At 37.2% G+C, this 22,955-nt stretch overlaps 1 protein-coding gene across 1 annotated transcript in view; it reads right to left on the bottom strand.

Annotated features, from left to right (window-relative positions):
* rhpn2.L (rhophilin, Rho GTPase binding protein 2 L homeolog) overlaps positions 1-22,955 on the bottom strand; it is a 41,723-nt gene that overhangs the window by 7,579 nt on the left and 11,189 nt on the right. Inside the window, 8 exon segments of the mRNA NM_001094585.1 lie at positions 682-838; positions 1,587-1,774; positions 7,864-8,030; positions 10,164-10,288; positions 11,292-11,369; positions 13,637-13,712; positions 14,854-14,982; positions 17,645-17,757. Of these exon segments, the coding sequence (NP_001088054.1) occupies positions 682-838; positions 1,587-1,774; positions 7,864-8,030; positions 10,164-10,288; positions 11,292-11,369; positions 13,637-13,712; positions 14,854-14,982; positions 17,645-17,757 (1,033 nt within the window).

Raw genomic sequence — 22,955 nt, 5'->3', positions numbered from 1 at the left:
CTACCTATGTATTGCTTATCCTTGCTGACGACCCTACAAACAACGTAATTTGGCTTGTGATACAAATGCAATAATAGCCAACAAATGTTATTTGAACTGGGAGGCAATATGAGACAATACTCCATGAAGTGGATATCTTAAAATCAGTGGCATTTAAGTTAAGCTAGCCCTAAGGAAAGATAAGCTTGCTTGGCAAGGTCACCAAATGAGTAGATATTTGACCAACCGGTTGGTGGGCCAAACCAGTCTGATCTGATTGTTTTGCCCTCAGGCCAGCAATTAAGACCATACAAAGGACCTATGCCGGTCCTTGCCAGAATTTATTTTCATACCTTCCCAAGAGAGATCTTACTGAACAAATATCAGTTGGGCAGGCACATACGTTGGCCAATGAGCTGCCGATTCTGTCTGGACTGACCTGAATCAGCAGCTAATATTAGCTTGTGTGTTGTCTATTAAGTTCTGTTTCTCTATTCTTTATTCTCTAATTCTCTATTATACGGGTGGCTAAAATTTCTGTCATAAAGCATGGCAGGGTACAAATACTGCTGCAGGAAATAGACTACCATATTCAAGCCCCAAACAACAATATCACTGACAGACAGTACTCTTCTCAGTTAACATCACACACTGTTTTCAGGCACAGATACTGATTATATTTGAGATAAAGCCAGTACTTACATTGATAATCAATGAGTGTAATTGCCACAAAATAGTTAGCCAGAGCTTTGTAATGCTCTGCTTTCACTTGCACCATAACAGACCACGAGTATGGGACATTCTCTTTGATTGGAGCCTGGTTCATTAATGTGTAAACTTGCATGTGGACGTCACTGACCTGTAATGTGTAAAATAAATAAAAACTCAATCATATACTGAATAAAATATATAAAATAAAAGTAACACCAAAAAAGAAAGTGTTTTAGAGGAATGACAATAAAATATACTGTTGCCCTGGACTGGTAAAACTAGTGTATTTGTTTCAGAAACACTACTATAGTTTATATAAACAAGCTGCTGTGTAGCTAAGGGGGCAGCCATTCAAAACTGAAAAACACAGGATACACAGCAGGAAACAGATAAGCTCTGAAGAATCCCATTGTATACTAAAACTTATCTGCTGTCTACTGTGCATTCTGTGCTTGAATGGCTGCCCATATCGCTACACAGCAGCTTGTTTATATAAACTATAATTGTGTTTCTGAAGTAACCACATCATTTTTACCAGTGCAGGGCAACACTACATTATATTGTCATTCCGCTCATCCTTCAGAGAAGAGACAGTAATACCAAAAAATAAAATCATTTTAAAGTAATTAAAATATAATTTACGGTTTCCCTGTATTGGTAAAAGTTATGTTTGCTTCAGAAAGACTACTATAGTTTATATAAACAAGATGCTGTGTAGCCATGGGGGCAGCCATTCAAACTGAAAAAAGAAAAAAAAAAGGCACAGGATACTTAGCAGCAACGGATTTGTAATTGAATACAGTGGTTTTCTACAGAGTGCATCTGTTAAAATGTTAAGATCTACATAAAATAAATTGCTAAGCAAGTCCATAAACTAGACTTAATAAAATACATACCTTTGCAGCTTCCTGTGCTGCCTTTAACAGTGTACAGAACTCATTCTGTATCCCAGATAAGATCATTTTCTCAAAATAGCACTCGTGTGCCTCTGCCAGTAACATTTTGATCAGGGCTCCCAGCATGGCTGGACTCATGTCATAGCTGGGTGTATGAGTGAAGGTTTCCTTTAGATAGTTAAGTACTCCTAAAAATGAAGGTTCATAGGAAATCTATTATTACAAATATAATAGTACAAGATACCCATAAGTATGCCATTAAGTTGTCAAAAGCCAACAGCATAGTTTAGCCATCAACACAGATTCATGCTAGATTTCTTACTAGGGGTTACAAAGGGGTTGTTCACCTTAGAGATATATTTTGGTATGATGTAGAGAGTGATATTTTGAGACAATTTGCAATTGGCTTTTTATTATTTATGCTTTTTTCAGCAGCTCTCCAGTTTGCAAATTCAGCAATCTGGTTGCTAGGGTTCAAATTTTCCTAGCAACCATACTTTGATATGAATAAGAGACTGGACTATGGGATAGCAGAGGACCTGAATAGAAAAATGAGCAATAAAAAGTAGCAATATCAATAACTTTGTAACCTCGCAGAGCATTTGTTTTTAGATAGGGTCAGTGGCCCCCATTTGAAAGCAGGAAAGAGTCAGTAGAAGGAGGAAAAAATGTAAAAACTATAAAATAAATAAAAGTTGCTCTGTATTGGCCATTCTATAACATACTTAAAGCAAACTTAAAGGTATACCATCCCCTACTGGCTTATTAATGCAGAGAAAAAGCAAATCAGTCAAATATGAACTGTCTGCATAAATAGGACCCTATAGGAAATGGCATTTCCATATTTTGGATCTCTCTGGACACCTCTGGTATGAGTTGTCTTTTGTATGTAATCTGTATGTTCAATGTATACATTCATTTATTGTACAGAAGTGCACAATCGTCAGCACTTTATAAATACAGTTAGGAGGCGTTTCATAATACAGATGGACAATGACCCAAAACATACAGCCAAAGCAACCCAGGAGTTTATTAAAGCAAAGAAGTGCATTATTCTTGAATGGCCAAGTCAGTCATCTGATCTGAACCCAATTGAGCATGCATTTCATGTTGAAGACTAAACTTTGGACATAAAGGCCCACAAACAAACTGAAAGCCGCTACAGTAAAGGCCTGGCAGAGCATTAAAAAGGAGGAAACCCAGAATCTGGTGATGTCCATGAGTTCAAGACTTCTGGATGTCATTGCCAGCAAAGGGGTTTCAACCAAGTATTAGAAATGAACATTTTATTTTCAGTTTTTAATTTGTCCAATTGCTTTTGAGCCCCTGAAATGAAGTGATTGCGTTAAAAAAAGGCTTTAGTTCCTCACATTTTTATGCAATCTTTTTGTTCAACCCACTGAATTAAAGCTGGAAGTCGGCAGTTCAACTGCATCTTAGTTGTTTCATTTAAAATTCATTGTGGTAATGTACAGAACGATCCAAAATTAGAAAAAAGTTGTCTCTGTCCAAAGATTTATAGACCTAACTATACGTCATATGGCAATAATAATAATAGAAATACAGGTATAGGATCCCCAATCCGGAAACCCGATATCCAGCAAGCTCCGAATTACGGCATAGCTATCTCCCATAGACTCCATTTTATCCAAATAATCCAAATTTTTAAAAATGATTTCCTTTTTCTCTGAAATGATAAAACAGTAGCTTGTACTTGATCCCAACTAAGATATAATTAATCCTTATTGGAAACAAAACCAGCCTATTGGGTTTATTTAATGTTTAAATGAATTTCTAGTAGATTTAAGGCATGAAGACCCAAATTACGGAAAGATCTGTTATCTAGAAAACCTCAGGTCCCGAGCATTCTGGATAACAGGTCCCATACCTGTAATACATTTTTCATAATATAGTGCTTTTACATTGGATTTTACTATTCTGACATCTCTTCTCCCCTCAATTACATTTCTTAGCAGTTCAAACACTTCAGATTAGCTGGAAATGGCCAGGATTAGCCTTACAGACTGGGAACAGGGAAGAAATGATGGGATCTAAAGGGGATATAACCTATTCAATAGCCCTGGGCAAAATCAGTCCTTGCTTTTGCTGGTCAGATACTGGCTGATATTACTGGCTTGCACAGGAAGCAGAGTAGTTTGTATTTCAGGGTCACACAAGAGGAATGTGGAAGGTAAGTGCAGGGTTGGATAAGGGATAGTACAGGGTGGCTGAAGTATACCTATGCTTGCCTTCTAAGGGCTGGACCACTTTATCCTGTGTATGTAGTGCTCCAATTGGTTAAAAAATTGGGGTAATGCTGTAATATTGCCTTTTTAAGTAAAAGAGTTGCAGAGCCATAATATACAACCATAACTGACTTTTCTAGTAGTTATAAAAAAAAAAAAAAAAAAAGATATTCATGTGACTTTCCAGATGGTAAGGCTTGTGATTTACAAGCACTGTTGACATTTCTTGTTTTGCAAGTTATCATTTGTATAACAGTACCTCGGAACAGGCCTACAGTTCTCAGATACATTCATAAAATGCCAGTCATATTCAGAATCGGTTTTCTAAAAGAAAATCTAGTTACATTTTGGTTTTGTCTTCTTTTGTAAAGTCTTGCAAGTTCTGTTCCTTGTACCCAAGTTGCCTAGCTCAGCTGCTATGAAATGTACATAACATGTTGTGCTACCAGGATATTTACTCTAACTGGTCTGACCAGTTGCACCTCTCAGCAAACAGCAGTGTTAAAGGAACAATAACGTAATCTTACAAAAGACACATATCAGTATGTAACTAGTCTAACTAGTGCTGCTGCAGCCATACCAAATGGAGTAGTGGTTTGGTAATACAAATGAGATATGTGCCAGCATGGTTATGACTGCAACTTTTGAATATGCAAAGGTGTGGCTGGATGTCACAGAAAAATATTCACATTTCTAAAGCCCGGGCTAGGAAATAATGGAAGGGTTTAGATAATGGCCCAATATATGCACTAGGTCGGGTCATCGGTTTCAAGTATATGGATGTATCTTTTGGGATGTAAATGTTCAGCAAGGGATTGAAACCTGTACCCTGGAATGCCTAGTATACATCACAAGAGGGATTCCCAACAAGTTCCATAAAATCTGGGGTCAAGGATTAGATAAATATCCTCTTCCGAATGCTGATAACGGTCTGTAATATGTTTTCAATACACCATTTTTGCTCGTTTACCCCACAATGTGATGCAATAAGTACCTACTGTTTTACTCCTGATGGTATATTGTACAAGGACGATACATGCTTTGCCCTTAAAATAAAAGGTATATAATTTTACTCAACAAAGGGTCCCTGCTTCCTTTAAAAATCTCATCCTCCAAAACAGGATGATAATAGGGCTTTAGAATTAAATCCAATACATAGGAATAACCATCAGAATCTGCCTTAGAATGTGCTGGGCAGGAAGGTTTTGGGTGATTTTCCCAAAAGCTTGATGAAGCAAACAATTATCAGTTGTCTAAAGGTGGCCATACAAGGGCAGATTAAAGCTGCAACCCGTCGGGAGACAATTCGTAGTATTGTAATCCGATATCACCCAGCAGTTAGTGAGCATATCGGGCTAAGATCCGCTTGGTGGCGACCTTGCCAAACGAGCAGATCTTATAGTGTATGGCCACGTTAACTCTGTATATTAAGATTGGCTGTGTAGGATGAAGAATTTGTCAGCTACAAACAATTTTTGGTGACAGAGCAAGCATACATGAGACACCCATGACCACAGATTAATGTTAACAAAATGTGAAAAACTGGAGAAGCTTGAAGCAGCAGTTTTGCACTGCTTTGTGGCTAGCATTCTAGATTAGGAAAATATTCATATGGCTCTTCAGGGCTCCTAATATATTTAGGGCCGAGACACTAATGGAGATTCGGGGAGATTTAGTCGCCCGGCGTGTGTCTCTGCCCTTAGGGCTATAGGATGAGGCATTTTAATTTCATCTACACAGTATCACCCTACTCCCAAATGGTGCAAGTGACTGCATTCAGTGATTTTAAGGAGTAATTAAATGCTATGGGCAATAACCCTGTTGTAAAAGTATCTTAAAATAATGAAAAGCATTGTTATTGAAATGACTTGGTTTGTTCTATCAGAGCAGATTAATCATTAACTCGAATGTTCTCTCAGCCAAAAACCAGCAAACATTGTTCAGCTATAAAGTACCAGATGTACTGTAGCAAAGTTCTTTGTTTTGAAGACATTTTCTTCTCTTACTGTTATTTGAAACTAGACACCCATATCTTATCACTCGTTCTTTCCATCCAGCAGATACGTTGCATTTTTTGCACATGACACAAATCCAAACTGTGCACGTCAGAAATTGAAAACCAGTCAGCACAAGGTGTAGTTCAGAGCTCTGATTTCTAGGAGTGGTTACCAAGCCCTTTGACATCACTGGTTTTATTAGTCGGTTTGTCTAACATTCAGGTGATTATTTAAAGATATAATTTACCTCACTCCACCCTGAACAGTGTATTTACATTTGTATGCATCATAACTAGCACCTCAACAAACATGCAGGATTACTGAAACCACCCTTTATTTTTACCATTAGTGTTACACATGGTGGGAAATTTACTAAAGGGCAAGTGGCCATGGCTAATGAAAATTTGCCAAAAAGACAGTTCGCAAGGACACTGGCAATATACTAAAAGGTATAGAGGACAATTCTTTAGCGAAAGATCTCAGCGCTAACAAAGTTTTGCACCTGATCACCAGGCGGATTTTCGCACAGGCGAACAATAGTTACTCGGCAAATTCATCAAAATGCGAACCAAAAATTTCACCAACACTCCAAAGACATATTTATTAACTATATGTACCCGCTATATTTGGCAAGTATGTTAACAAAACTTTGCATTTTGATAAATAAGCGTATTCACTGCATATTAGCATTAGCGAAGTTGCGTGAAGTGTGGCGGAGTCTTCCGAGAAGAAAATACGTACATTAGTAAATTTGCCCCATGGCGATATTTGTCTTTGTTTAAACCTGTGCCAAGCAATAGAGCAGGGATCCCCAACCTTTTGAACCCATGAGCAACATTCAGAAATAAAAGGAGTTGTGGAGCAACACAAGCATGAAAAATGTTCTTGGGCTGCAAAACAAGTGCTGTGATTGGCCATTTGGTGGCCCCTATGTAGATTGTCAACCTACATTGAGGCTCTGTTTGGCAGTGCATCTGTTTTTTATGCAACCAAAACTTGCCTTCAAGCCTGAAATTCAAAGATAAGCACCTGCTTTGAGGCCACCAGGAGCAACATCCAAGGAGTTTAAGAGCAACATGTTGCTCACGAGCTGCTGGTTGGGGATCACTGCAATAGAGTATGGGAGAACAATTAGGACATCTAAGGATATGAAGGTATAGTTGCCATTGCAATTTGCTTTCCACAGACATTGGAGAAAATTCACAAAAATGTGAAGTTTCATCTCGCTGGCAAACTTTCGCTAGCGTTACTTTCGCTAGCGTTCATGTATGCCTATTTTCTGCACTTAGGTTAATTTGAATAGGGCGGGTACCTAAAAATCATATGATTGTCTTTATTAGTGATGTTGGTGCAAATGCTTGAAGTGGCCACTTTTTAAAACAAATGTCCAATGAGCCATAATAAAGACAGAAGAGATCCTCTAATGCCCTAGATATGAGCCCACCCTTATATAAATGTGGTGTGCCCCTCAAATTAGTTAAAAAATCGTTAATAGTTTGGACATTTGAAGGCAATCCCACTTTAAAAAGAGAAAAGTCGCCAGCGTTTTTTACAACTTTATGCATTTCCGGCATACAGGATATGATGTCACTGACATAAGATTGAGAAAGATGTTCCTTCAATTTATCAGTTCGCCTGGTCTGTGGTGGCGAAGTAAACTCTGGCTAAAGAGGTAACGTTCAGTAAAATTCTCATCTTAGTGAATTTGTGGAGTTTTGCCGTTCATCAGATCGAAAAGTCGCCTGGCGATAGGATGTGAACGAATGCTAGCGACAGTCTCGTTTGGTATTGAATTTTCTCTACGCCTGTTAGTGAATTGGCGATGTCTCTGCGAATGAGATTTCTGGTGAATTGACTTCGCCCTTTTGTGAATCTGCCCCTTAAGAGTCAGTTCAAATATTTTGTTTTAGAGAAAGAAAACCGCTAAGGTCTGAAATATTTAAAGTTTAAAACCCCACCTATACAATTATAATTCGTAGCTATTTAACTAGTTTCAGAAACTCATTAGTCACAAGTGATTCATAATTTAATTACCTGCTGCTTTTTGAAAAGTAGTGACTGCTTCCTCCAAGCCAATTTTAGTCTGCCTGTTACATCGGGTTCCGATCTGTGAGTATAGAGCTGCAATGTTGAATAAAATGCTGGCCTTCTCCAGGGAGATGTTTGGCTGACTAACAGGGACCCCAGTAAATGAATCATACCTTTAAAAAAAAAGAATGCACATTAAATTCTCTTCACCTATATACTATACATGGAGCAAAAAAAAACTTAAATATCATATACAGTTAAGACATTATAAATTCTAATCTATGCATCAGCATCATAAATCTGATGTCACATTTTCTCCAAGCAGCCGTCCTGTGAAAATGCATTCACAGGTATGCATATGTGCTTATTTTTTGTATGAATTACCAATAAATCATATTTGTTATTCTGTTCTTAAGGATACAGGTATCCTTTGTACTATTCACTCCATCTGAAATTCTCTGGTATCTAATGAATGTCTTGTGTAGATATGAATTATACAGTAAAAGAAAACAGCTTTCCTTTTAAGACTTATTTGACTTCAGTTTCAACACAATGTTACAACTCTGCAGGCCATTGTTATCAGTTTAAACTTTCACAAGTTCAACTCTTTCACCGTAAAGACTGAAGTAATAGTTTGTTTAAAATAAATGTAATCTAGCCAAGAGCTGTTTTTCTCCTTTGCTCAATGCTTCTGGTTACACTTGATGGCACTTCTAATTGTTTTATGCATGATTTACTTGAGCCCTTCCCCTGTTTTATGCTTTTGCAATTAGTAAAACTTTGAGCCTTAAAGCAGAACACTGTTTACTGAAACTATGTGACAATGGTTGCACATTAAGTTCAGATTGTCTTCATTACCACGTCTGCTCTAGAATATCAAAATACAAAGAGTTGAAAAATTATCCTAAGTGCAGAACTTGTACTTAACAAATTCCCAGTTCTTATAATTATCACATGTTTTATTTAGAAGCTATGGGTGGCTAATATAAAATCTCTGGAAGTCAGTCTATCTTTGCACCTCATTCATACAAATGTAAACAATTGTCCCAACCTTCTTGTCTGAAATTGAGCTTGCCCTGAATTACTTAAAAACACAACAGTCGGGTTTCTTTACTCTGCAGTCTCCTCCCACAGTCAAATAAATCTTCTTCCCTGTTTCTCTAGAATGGACTCAATAGAACATAGAGATGATTCGTTTAGGGCTACGGCTACACTGGGCTGATTTTCGTCCTGTGTATAGGCCGCTGCTTTCAGCCTATGTATTTTTTTCAGGTGAAGCAGATATGCTCCATGCCCCATTTCCATTGATTTGAATAAGATCCACTTATGTGCAGTCACACACAGCAGAGTGGATGTCAGTCTGAAAATCAGATCTTATTCTTATGGCCCTTGGCCATAAACGCAGGCCAAAAATCAGCCCCTATGTTTGAATCAGCAATCTTCTGTGTCTGCACCCAAAGCCACTGTGACAGCACAGGTACAGGCTCATGGAATGGATTTCAGCTCCAAAACAGCTACTGAAACTGCTATTTCCAAGGATTTCTGTAGAGGGGTTTTTTCTGCATAATGATGCACAATCTATAAACATATATATGGATTCAAAATATAAACAAATAAAACAATATTCTAAAAAGCACCAAGAAAATAATCAGTGAAGAAAAAGCAAAAGTCTCCTGGCAAACTTATGCTAGACAAAAGGTAGAAATGGCAGTGAACCAGGGCAACATAGATTTATATCAGCAATCTAAATAATCTGGGCTGACACTTTTAGGACAATGGTACATGGTAAGATTGATCACCCGCATTTCAATCTCTGCTATCGCAGATGACAAATCTCCAAAAAATTACTTTTAATTGTATAACACTAGGATCACCACATATAAAACATAATACCCACTGTGATCTGGCTTAATTTCGGGAAAGGGAGGCAATTCACCACGATTGAGCCAGATAGCTGCAATTAATCCTGATCGCCATGAAAACATGTTTTACTTACAGCGATTTTAATGTTATGTAATGGCAAGTCATTTTTCAGAGAATTGACGCCCGCAGTAGCACGGATTTAACCACAGATGACAAATCTTACTGCCCTTATGCAGTGTAGGTACATTAGGGTAAGGTCACTCTGGGCGTTTTGGGAGATTTAATTTTAGCCAGCGCAGAGTGAGGGAAGGCGTTTGGGGAGATTGATTGCCGCAAAGACGAGGCGATTAGTCGCCAGGCGACTAAATCTCGCCTAAACGCCCACTGTGACCTTACCCTTAGGCATGGTCTGTAGCTTTTTCTGAGAAACTATAAAAACTTACCATGTAAATAGGATCCCTATGTTTCTACTGGGGGGAAAAAATCTGTTCTCAAGATATCCAAGCTGTTGAAAGTAGCTCACCAACAACTCAACCCCAGCTTCATCTCTGCTAGGAGTTCTGCAAGCCTGGAACAAAACAATAGGCTTTAGGTTAAAATCAGTCACACATGCAACAAAGTAAAAACCAATCGTGAAGCTTTGTGATAAAGTGTCAAATATATATGTGTATCTCTTTGGCAGATATCTCTGTCTGCTGGTGACAAATCTACTTGTGTGCCATTGCCCCAAAAAGACCCTATTGCATGCAGAGAATGCGCACAGAAATCAATCATGCTGCATGCATAAACCTGATTAACTTGCTAAACATTGGATTGAAAGTTAAAAAACAATTAATTTGAAAACTACTTGTATTAGCCAAGTATATTATTATTTTTTTTTTTTTTAAATGTTTTTATTTGCACCAGAAATATCCAACAGACATTACAAAGCAAACATGTTATTACATTTGTGAATAAAACTTTGCAGTTTTGAGACTGGGTCTGGTCTGCACACCCTTCTTGACCGTCACCAGTCATAATAGCATAACATGCAACTACAGTTCAATATAAGACAGAGTTAACATAATGGAAATTATGTAATTGAATATTCCCCCAGTTCCCCAAACCTTTCCCATCTTCATAATCAATTAGCCTGCCATTTATCGATCCCTATGTCAGACTCCCTGTGGGTATTATTTGCCTCCCCGACAATTCCTCGGACATATACCATGATGTGAATCTGAATACCGAAGCTATTTCTTGTTGTCTTTGAGGGGACAAAGTATACACATATTTTGACCAAGTGTTGAAGAAACTTGCTACCTGACGTTCCCTATTAAGATTAGCCTCCAGCCAGTCCATTTGAAATGCAAAATCCAGTTTCAAGTATATTATTTTTATATACTACCAATATGCTCCTTGCAGTGCTCCCAAGTACCCCCATATAAATACATGAAACCTTGCACAATTAGCAGCAGTTGTTAGCAACAGGAAACTAAAAAAATACTTTTAGAACATTTTAATACAATGTTTGTGTTCATAGAGTGGAAGACAAGTCACGAGTCCTGTAGTACATATATAACTGTTTATACCTGTCTAAGGTCCATTAGGTCAGCCAGCTCATTCTCATACTCTGACGCATCTTCACTGTAGTGTTCTAAGATAAAATCCTACAAAATAAGCAGTTGAGGTGGTTATTAACACAGGCAAGTGTCAAGAAGAATGTAACCTTCAGTATGAAGCAAATAACCCTGATGGCCCAATCAGTGAGCAATACCTACACAGGTACAAGGTTCTGCACCTGTAGCACAAGGATACACTTTCACATGGAGGATTTATAGCTCGAAAGGCAATGTCAGTTGTGTATTTTTAAATGTCACCCAGTTGTGTATTTCTAAAGATTAATTATATAGAACCTCTGCACTTTTGTATGATTAATTCCAATAAAACCTCAAAAAATTAGCCACATTTATTGTAGTATAATTATGAAAATGTTATGGTTTAAGGATTACTCATTTCTTTTTCTCTAATGTTTCTTTAAATCCTCTACTTAGCAGTAATACAGAGCCAAGAAGGAAATGCATCACACTTAATTCAAAAGCCAGCCTAGGTAGTTTCTTTATTAGAGGGTGAAACTGTGACTTAATGCTTAATGCTGCTCTTTGCACTTGCATCTCATTATGACAAATATATGTTGCACAATGACTACTACTTGACGTGTAGGTTAATTACTCTAGTCAATAAATAGCTACAGCCGCCAAGTATCAACACTTCTAAAATTAGAGCTTATCTATGCCTCCTAATTTTAGACACTTCTTATCATCTAAACCATATGTTGTCGTGTATAGCATAAATGGTAAAATGTAGAATCATAAAAGCTATTTGTGCATAACAGGTATGGGACCTTTTATACAAAATGCATGGGACCTGGGATCTTCTGGATAACGGATCTTTCTGTAATTTGGATCTTCATACCTTAAGTCTACTAGAAAATCCATTAAATATTAAATAAACCCAATAGGCTGGTTTTGCTTCCAATAAGGATTAATTATATCTTAATTTGGATCAAGTACAAGGTACTGTTTTATTATTACAGAGAAAAAGGAAATAATTTTTTTAACACTTGGATTTGGATAAAATGGAGTCTATGGGAGACGCCCATTCTGTAATTCAGAACTTTCTGGATAACGGATCCCATACCTGTATTTGGAACATGGATTTTTTGTCCTTGACCAAGATTCTCATAACTATAAATGCTATAAAAAGCATACGTGCCTTAAAAAAGTAATGATACCCATGGTAACTCACTTTAATGAATAATAAACATCACAGGTGAATTTCGTTCTCTGTGATAATTTTATTTCAAAGCACCCAAATTTCCGTTTTTTTGTGACATTGTTTCGTTATGAAAATAATGTTAACATATTTAAAATATGGAATGATGTTTGCATAAGTATTCAATCCCCACAATTTAAAATTTTGTAGCAATAACAGCAGAAATAATAACTTTAGGTCTTTTCGGTAAATGTATACAAGTTTGCACACCGCTTGGGAGTGATTTAATTATTCCAGGCAGATTTTCTTCAGTTTGTTCAGCTCCTCAGCTTTTAAATAGTACCAGGCTTTCTCAAATGGACTGAGAGTAGGTCATTGATTGGGACATTGGTATTCAATGTTCTGTCCCTGAGCCATTTGTATTATTTTGGCATTGTTGTTGCCATTTTTGTTCTGCTGAAAGAGGTTATGTGCATGGCTCACAGTAGCATCATGCTATAGGGCTACATTCCAACAGCAGAGATTAGGCATCTTGTTAGAAATAGATAGTACAAGACACTTGGAAATACTGCAAGAAAACTTGTTTTACTCTACTAAAAAGCTGAAGCTGATATTTTGGCAGAACAACAATCCCAAACACAAGGTAAAAGTAACACTGTAGTGGCTCGAGAACAAAATGATGAATGTTCTACCATGACCCAGTCCTGATTTCAAACCAACTCACATTTGGTGGCACTTTGCAAGTTTTATACTTACTCTAAAAGATTAAAATGTAATTCGCCTTAACATAACTTATTATATTTAGCATGGCTCCTCGGAAGGATTTGGCTGCTTCTGAAATGGGTGATTGTTTTATTTTTTTAACCCCCGGGGAGAGATACAGAGCTTAAAAATCAGAAGTAGGTTTAAGGAGAAATGGTAAGCGGATTAAATTACTTCTCCTTCGGTGTTCCAAAGACAAAAATAAACTGAAATTTGTATTTGAATGTGCTCTGATGTATGTTTAGTACAAGAAACAAAAATATAACTTAATTCATAACTAATAATCAAGCAGCACGCTTTTTTAATGCAAGTCCTATGCACTGGACTTATTTTGAATACAGGTGCATGTTGCCTCTTTAAAGACTTATCTTCGTTTGGAAAAGTAAATATCTTATGTTACCTTGAATGCAGTTGTGAAATCTACATCTTTTGTCTCCTTGAGCCCTAATGGGATCAATGGAATGTTGGAGGCCTGCCTAGAAAAGAAATAATGGATTGCAGCGCATAAAGAGGAACTCTTTCTCAGAGAAACAGTTTCAACAGTTAACTGGAAAATGTGTTCAATGGGACCATTTTTTATATCTAAAATGAGTATACTTAACTAAAAAATAACTCTCATATACAGTTAATTGATCTGGATAAAAAAAAAAAATCAGAGGCATAATTACACCACTAAACAAAAAAGCCAATGCATGTAAGCTCTTCATGTATGCATATACAACCTTTGTAAAAAAAAAAAAAAAAAAAATTAAAATTAAAATCAGACCTATGTAAATTCATAGTATCCTGAGAAAACACCACTTGCCCTGGACATTGCGTTCACTACTTCCCAGATTTTTGTAATTTTTTTTTATTTTTATTTTTCAAGTTTAAAGAAGAGGAACAAACATTGTTTTTACAATGCAAGATCAATAAGATGACAACAGATGTAGATGTTATGTTCATGCTATAAAGTCAATAAAATTATCAATAAAGTCAATAAAAAGTCACTGATTCTTGTGTGTTAAGGTGTAGTGGGGGAAAGAGGGAGACAAAGTCAGAGAATAGGGTTCCTTGTAGTTTGTGTGATTCTGGTTCTCTTACGGTTCAAACTTATTAAATGTTAAAAACTTTAGAAACTGTAAAATCAGCCTCCATTATTTCCCCTTAAGTCCCCAAGGTTTTTGCATTACATTTCTCAGGGAACTTCTAGACAAGTAGGACAGGAAGGAAAAACGTAGTTTTGGTGTCCCTTTCCAATGTTGCCTTTTTTTTAAAAAAAAATAATAATTTTCTAGACTACTCAATAGGAATAGTCTCAAACGATTTCCAGTTCTTTTTAATGAGACAAAATTTGAAACTATTCCTGGTGTTTTGTCTCTGGAGAAAATAAGGGGCATGCAAATCAAATGTGCCAAAAACATTAGTAGTGCTGACCTTATTGTTGATATTTTCAACAAGATAATTGCTTTAAAACTAAACAAAACAGGTATAAAATAACAACGGTATTCAGGACTTTAGTCTGTGTCTTCATAAAGAAACCTCACGTATGTCCTCATGAAATATTTGAGGTATTTCTTAATCTTATCATCATCTGTGAGGAAGAACAAACAGACTGCCATAAAATAAGAGACTTACTCAGTGTGCTGGTACACTTCCACTGATATATTGAGTCGTTCTAACTCCTCCTTAAGACGCTGAAGGTTGGAGTTCACAAAGCTGAGCTCTAAAAGCACCTGCTCTCGAATTTTATTGTTTGCAGTTGCCCTGGAGATGCAAATAGAAGAATTCAATCATTGCTTAAGTTCTAAACATGATCCTGAACTTGTTTACCCCAGCAACATTGCTAGAATTTTTAAAATATTTGTGTTACCCTGTAGAAATGATTGGGCCTCTGGTCTATGATTTTGTAGAGCAACTTACCTGCATGGGAAGAAACCTCACAGACAGACCACAAATTACTTTCATTGTATAAAATACATTTTAGAGAAATACAATGCCTGTTATGCTTTTGCTGTTTAACAAGAAGTTTGAAAAGTTGTGAGGCCTATGGCTTACATGGCCTTTTTCTCAGACATTGGGGGAAAGCCCAGTCTTGCATGTGTAGTGACAGGAATGTGATTTGCAATAGCATGGAATTGTAGCCCCATCATAACTGCTGTTTATGCTCCACACTGAAGCAAAGTGAAGTAAAAAAGTTGTGGATTGATTAATTGTCGTTCTCCAAAGCTCTCACTAATGGAGGAAGTTTAAAAAGTGCTTTTAAGTATTCGTTTAGACATTAAAAACAAACATAATTGTATTGAGGTTTCATCTTTTGAGCATTTGACACACTCGCAGGGATCAGGAACCTTGGCTCTCCAGCTGTTAAGGAACTACAAGTCCCACAATGCAATAATGGAGCCTTTTGAAGGAGTCTAAAGGCAAATGCATTGTGGGACTTGTAGTTCCTTAACAGCTGGAGAGCCAAGGTTCCTGATCCCTGAATTCTGGAGGAAACCGCTTTCAGAAAAAATGTGCTACACTCCCTCATAGATGTGCCAAGATGGAAACAGGGCCGGGTGTCACCTGCAAAAGTGACACTTCTCTCTCCAGTTCCTGCAGCTGGAATATAAGTGCAAATAAACAACAGACGAGACCGACTGTGTGATGAATGAGGATTTAGAGAGAGGTACTGGAAATGGACCTGTTTTTCAGAATGCTTGGGGGCTGGGGTTTTCCGGATAAGAGATCTTTCCGTAATTTGGATCTTCATACCTTAAGTCTACTAGAAAATAATATAAACATTAAAGAAACCCAATAGGCTGGTTTAGCTTCCATAAGGATTAAATACATCTAAGTTTGGATCACGTACAAGGGTCTGTTTTATTATTACAGAGAAAAAGGAAATAATTTGGATAAAACAGTCTATCGGAAATGGCCCTTCCGTAATATGGAGCTTTCTGGATAATGGGTTTCCGGATAATGGATACATTGGAAAATCAAGTAAAACAGAAATAGCAGAAGGGAATCAAGTGGTAGAAGAAAAGATTAACTATTCAACTAACATTTGCTAACCCCTCCCCCAACCCATCCCTTAGTTACAAAAGCACCAGTGGGTGCAGGGTGCAAAGTAGTCCTGTACTTACTGCCTGAAAATGGTAACCAAACTAAAGTCTTGCCATATGAAATACAGTTTCCTTATTAAACTAATAAAGGTAATAAACTGGTTTGCATGGCATAATCTCTGTGAAGGGGAGCAATTGTGTTCAGAATAGGACAAAGTAACAAGCAGTAAGAAAAAAAATCTTTCTGACCTAAGACTAGATGAACCAAGACAGTGGCGTAACTAGTTGTTACTGGGCCCCATAGCAAATTCAATTTAGGGCCCCAAAATATTTATAAGTTGGCCTATTTTACCAAGATATATTAAAATTGCTAATTAATTAGGGTCTCACTGGGCCCCCTACACTCCTGGGCCCCCTGCAACCGCAGGGTCTGCTTCCTCTATAGTTACGCCCCTGAACCAAGTATTAGGATTAATTTCCAATTAATTCGATGAGATGGACACTTCTTGTATATTTATACCCAGATGTACTGAATGATAACAGCATAATAGAACACACAGATCTCCTACCAACCGGCCTTTCTGACTCCTACCTTTCTCCCCTCAAACCAATCAAGAAAAAAACTAAGTCTACATTTTGGAGCATTAGAACAAAATCCTAACCCTGTTACCTATTGGACAATGCCTTTACCTTGTGCACTTTTTTCCCCTTAATTTGTGCCTGTATGTTAGCCACCCACCCACTCAGACTGTAAGCTCGAAGTGCCATAATAATAAGACTAAACATGAAGTTGGATGCAGCAAAATGCCTCAAATCGCACAATGTGATGTGGCTACACAATTCAGTGGCCTGTCTTGCAGTCCTGTGGAACTACAATATTATCACAGCCTGTCATTTGTAGGCTTCAGTTAATTCACAATGATTGTGCATGGTTTGCTGTGCAAAATGTTAAACCAGCCATAACTCATTAAATAATCTGTTTATTTTCTTTTTTACTGGACACTAATTAAGACAACATTACAATGTTTTCATCAACATAAAAGTTCTCTTTTGATGCTTCATCCATGTAAATCCTACTCGCTATTTACAGACAATTCTAAAACACTGGCTACAATTTCCCTTTGACCGAGCCTCTGTAAAACAGAAGATTCAAGTGATACTCTCACATTATTAGAGAAACTGCATCATTACACAATATTGTGTGTGAGAGGGGAGAGTAACCTAAGCGTGACCTGACACTACAAGTGCTGTCTCTTGTGTTCATTAGGCAGTGGCATCTGTTGGGAACTTTGCTCTGGGAACCAGATTTACCCAAGCAGGGCAGAACAAAGCCTGCATTTTGTAGCTCTTCACATGAAGGAAATTAAATGGTGGGAACATACCGTAAAAGGTTTTCAGCCCCAGCTCTCATCCGCATTGCTTTCAGGATCTGCTGGTTTAAGATGGCCCTTTGATTCTGCAGTTTACTGCGGCCAGTCTGGGCAATGGATTTCCCCTAAATCAAATAAAAGCAATTTGTTAGAAAAAAATAAACATTATCTTCTACTTTGACTTTAGAAGGGATTACAGTACATGGAAGTACAAAGATACAGGCTATAACAATCTCTGCGTAATAGACCCGACTACTGCCAGGGAGAAAATAATGTGTTTCTATGCATTTTAGATTTATCGGAAAACGTAAGGCAACTTATTGCTGCTTTTATTGAACGATTTCATTTATGTACAGGTAGCATAGCACAAGGTTGAGCTATTTGCAGAATTGATGTGGATGGTTAATGAGCTGAAAGTGATGTGGGGGCTGAAAAGTGTTCCTGTTCCAAGGAGAAGGGGTAAAAATGTCACTGTTCCTTAGGAATAATTTTTGATTTTGGCATATTTTACACTGTAAGATTTACAATAATGTCTTTCAGGCTTAGTTGGATCAGAATAGCACCCAGTCATTTGAAGTGAATAGGTTGGAACAGGTTTCTCCTGCTTTTAAAAAAATAGTTCACAGCCCTCATGTAGTGACATGGCATAGCTGCTTCCAATTCATTGAAAGTATCAGGAGGAGTTTACAGCATTTAGCCAGAGGGTAACAGGTGCTCTGGCAGCTAAAAAAAACTGTAAATGTCCTTCACAGAGTAACTAATAACACTGGTCTGAGAAAAAGCATAGTTTAAAGCAGGGGTGCCCAACCTTTTGAACCCATGAGCAACATTCAGAAGAAAAAGGAGTTGGGGAGCAACACAAGCATGAAAAATGTTCTTGGGATGCCAAATAAGTATTGTGATTGGCCATTTGGTAGCCCCTGTGTGGATTGTCAACCTACATTGAGGTTTTTATGCAGCCAAAACTTGCCTCCAAGCCAAGAATTCAAAAATAAGCACCTACTTTGAGGCCACTGGGAGCAACATCCAAGGGGTTGGAGAGCAACATGTTGCTCACGAGCTACTGGTTGGGGATCACTGGTTTAAAGGAACAGTAACAACAAAAAATTAAAGTAATTAAAATATGATGTACGGTTGCCCTGCAATGGTAAAACTGATGTGTTTGCTTCAGAAAGTGCTATAGTTTATGTAAACAAGCTGCTATGCATCAAGGGGCAGCCATTCAGTTTGGCATAGGCTACATAGTAGATATCATAAAAGTTCCCATTGTTATCTGTAACCCTTATCTGTTATTTGCTATGTATGGCCATTAGCATAACTACATATTTTAAGCACACAGCAAATTATTCTTGGGAGTCCACAAAATGTTTAGAGAGTGACCTGTCTTGCCAATATTTATTGAAATTGTACATTAATGAGGGCCTCATGGGGCCCCTATAGCTCCTGGACCCCCCTGCTTCCTCTGTAGTTATGCCCCTGGCCTGAGATTTTTCAGCTTTGAATGGCTGCCCTCATGGCTACACAGCAGCTTATTTATATAAACTATAGTAGTGTTTCTGAAGCAAACACACACATTTTACCAGTGCAGGGCAACAGTACATTATAAATAAATTACTTTAAAAACTCTTTTTTTTTTATATTACTGTTCCTTTAACTACATTCAGCTCCTGGTATTCAATTTTGTCAGGGCTTTAGGCCCATAGCCCATTAGGTGCTGTCTCCATTAGAGCATCTCAGTCAATGAAGAAGCTACTGAAGGTGTGTATTCAGACTCACATTTACTTGAATGAAATTCACCTTTTGATTGTCAGACTGAAAATGTGCAGTTAAAGGTGTTTTCCTGCAAAACACTTGTAGAGAATACACTGTGTGCCGTGTAATTGTATATAAATTAGCTCAAACATGCCAAATGGGCAGGGCACCCCTAGGCCAGCTGCCATTTGTAGTCCCCTGTCCTCACCCCTTCATTACCTGGCCTTAGGAATGACTCAGTAATATATAATATATAAACCACCATAAAATTCCTATTTTGAATTAAATCAGATTTATATTTTACAGCATAATAAAAAAACTGTCTATTTTGTATCTGCATACTTTAAAAAACAGCCCTGTAACATGAGCTGTTATCAGAGATGTAACCACTCTTACTGCTGTTTGATATTTTTCAACACACCCTAAGCTTAGCACCAGCACAGAGCCCACTGAGCATGTGCAGTGTCACTGGCACACCCAAGATGGCCTTACAAGATCAAACAGGAGGATGCTGCTGCAGACCACTTTGAAGTCATGCATTATTACATTATAGGGCTGCTGAACCTTTCTAGCTATAATGTTTGTAATACTTTAAGTATCCTTTAACCAACAATGTTACACAAAAAAAAAAAGAATCTTCCTTATCTCTGAATTTTTATTAAATGTCCCTAACTGTTTGGCCCTACAACTACAAATTGTCAGCATAAATAATATACAGGTATAGGATCCCTTATCCGGAAACCAGATACATTTTTAAAAATTATTTTCTTTTTCTCTGTAATAATAAGATAGTAGCTTGTACTTGATCCCAACTAAGATATAATTAATCATTATTGGAAGCAAAACCAGTCTATTGGGTTTATTTAATGTTTAAATGAATTTCTAGTAGAATTAAGGCATGTAGACCGAAAGATCCAGTATCTGGAAAACCCCAGGTCCCGAGCATTCTGGATAACAGGTCCAATACCTGTACTATAATTGCATTATACTTCCTTGCATGAATATGTTTGTCTAATTCATATCCAGCTAACGCTGCTTTGTTTGTGCATATGCTGGAAAGGCAGGTAAATTTATACAGTAAAGCTTTCAAACAGATTGTTTTTAATGAGTTTTGAGGAACATTAATGGCCTTTGGAACTGCTGACAAGGTGGGCATGTAAGGTGACCTGCATTTCCCGGTAACCATTGTTCAGTCTATTCAGATATTATACAGGATATTAAAAGTAATCTTCTGTATTAGGCTAAACTGATGCTAGTGTCTTACATTTTGTCTCACAGACATCATGACCTCGAAAAAAGAACAGGTAATGATACATTTCTTATGTAATCTTGAAGCACGTATCTAGAATTGAGGCTTCAGAGTTTGAAAATAAAATGTGAAATAACCTCTAAATTCAAGGGAAAAAAGGATTCTGCATATCTGCAAAATTCTCTGAAAAATTCACTGATTGTAGCATACAGTATTTGCATGCAAACATCTGCACCACTTGCAGGCTATGATACTGTATGAAATTAATATAGGAGGAGTAAAAGTGTAATTTGCCATTCTGAAAAACTATGAAGGTTAATTAATAGGACTTAAAGGTATAAGTATGCCTAGTAGACAAGAATACAAGTGCTACAACAGCTTTATCAAATGAAGTGTTCTGGAAAGAAGACAGAACACCTGAGCTTTATCCCAAGAAAGAATCTGCAAGGTGTGTCAGCAACAAAGACAAGGTGTGTCTGCAACAAAAATGATCATATGGTCATTACACAAACAGAAAAAAGAAAATAAAGGAAGCTTTAGCAGCATTTAAAATGCATATTGCTCCTACTATAGTATGCCTCTTCAGCAGCTAGCTAAACCTCAACTGTTTATATTGGACTGAGAACAAGACTATTTATTCCTCATCTTGTATACAGAAGTGGGCAATGTTTCTTTTTCAAATAACTCACATCAATAAACTGATCTACTGCGAAATTAAGTCTGAAGTTGACAAAGCCAGGTTTCCATAATCTCTACTTTCACTTTTAATATTACAGAATTGTATTATTTCATTCAGAATTTAACATTTCATTTTAATATCAATTCTCTGGGTCTTTGTGCTGCAGGAAAACGTGCAACAGAGACCCATAGTTCAATATTGAACACTGGGTTTAGTATTGCACTTCAAAATGCCTTGTTAATCTCTTGATTTCAAGATGGTATTCCTAGATCATACCTCCCAACATTTCAAAAATGGAAAAAAAGGACAAAAAGATCTGCTGCGAGGAGCACGTCAAAACATTTGACCATACCCATTTTATGGTCACAACCCCTAAATACCATGTCCATTTGACAAAATTTGGCAGGTTATGGAAAGTTTGAACACAATTCTAGTAGTATGGCAATGTTTTGGTAATGACGGTGAATTACCCTTTAAGCTGTGAGTCTCAGTTCTCCAAAGAGACCTGTTCTTAAATAGTTATAATTGTATCTTTGTTTATCTTAAATTGTTACAAATGTATCAAAGTGGCACTGAGTGTTCCGGGTTCTTTGCTAAGAGCCTCTTAATTAATTACATTTCAGAAACTTTGTATATTTTACTGGCTGTTCAATGCAGGTACATCAAAGAGAAAGTCAGGACATTTCACTGACAATCCAGGACTGTGGGCTGAGCTGTCAAAATCGGGACTTTCCCGTGGAAAAACTGGACAGTTGGGAGATATGGCCTAGATTGAAGTCACCCAGGTCCAGTGTAGAAAAGCAACTTTAACAAAAAGCTACGAGTTAGTCTTTACTGTATACAGGTTTTTATCAAAAAAGATAAAAACAACTTTATTTATTATGTTGGCTTTGAAGAAGCCAACATACTGCTCTACTAGTTAGAATATGCAATACTAGGTTTTAGTCATCTCCCAAGAGTAATCCATTGATTACATCACCCGTGCTCAGATATATATTTAAATCGTAGCCCACTGGAGCCTCTGAGGAATGCAGTAACACCCTTCTTATCTAGAAACATATCAGCACTTTGGAAATGAAAGGCTACATTTATGTTCAGTATAATATATATTATAATATATAAACAGGGTAATGTAATAAAAAGTCTTTCGTTTGCCCACATATATGGGATGCACCGAATCCAGGATTCATGTGATTTTGAAGCTCTGGACAACCGTCAACAACAAAAAATGTCTTTGTTGACACAATCATTGGCTTTTTCTTAAATTTGAATCTATGAATTAGGTTTTGTAAAATCTTTAGTGAAGGATTCTGACTTTTATTCAGTAATCAAGGACTGGGTGCAATTCTGTTTTGACATGCCTCGATATATTGGATATAGGTAACAAATAGTTAGCCCTTGTCACTAAAAGGAGAATAATTAACCATGAAGAATTTATTTGATCAATCTTGATAGGTCCATCTATACAAGGCAGAAACTCAGTATTTGTACTTGGCTAATATTTCCTGAACGAATCAGTAAACTGGAAGACATTAGGGGTCATTTACCAAAAAAACAACATTTTTACGTCCAACACCACAAATTTTGCGCAACCATGAATTGTAACGCAGGGGAATCCTGGAGCTAGCACAGTGAAATTTATA

This window comes from Xenopus laevis, chromosome 4L (assembly GCF_017654675.1).
Source record: "Xenopus laevis strain J_2021 chromosome 4L, Xenopus_laevis_v10.1, whole genome shotgun sequence".
Classification (NCBI taxonomy): domain Eukaryota; kingdom Metazoa; phylum Chordata; class Amphibia; order Anura; family Pipidae; genus Xenopus; species Xenopus laevis.
The sequence above is the reverse complement of the archived record's forward strand: the minus strand, read 5'-3'. Positions and strand labels throughout refer to the sequence as shown.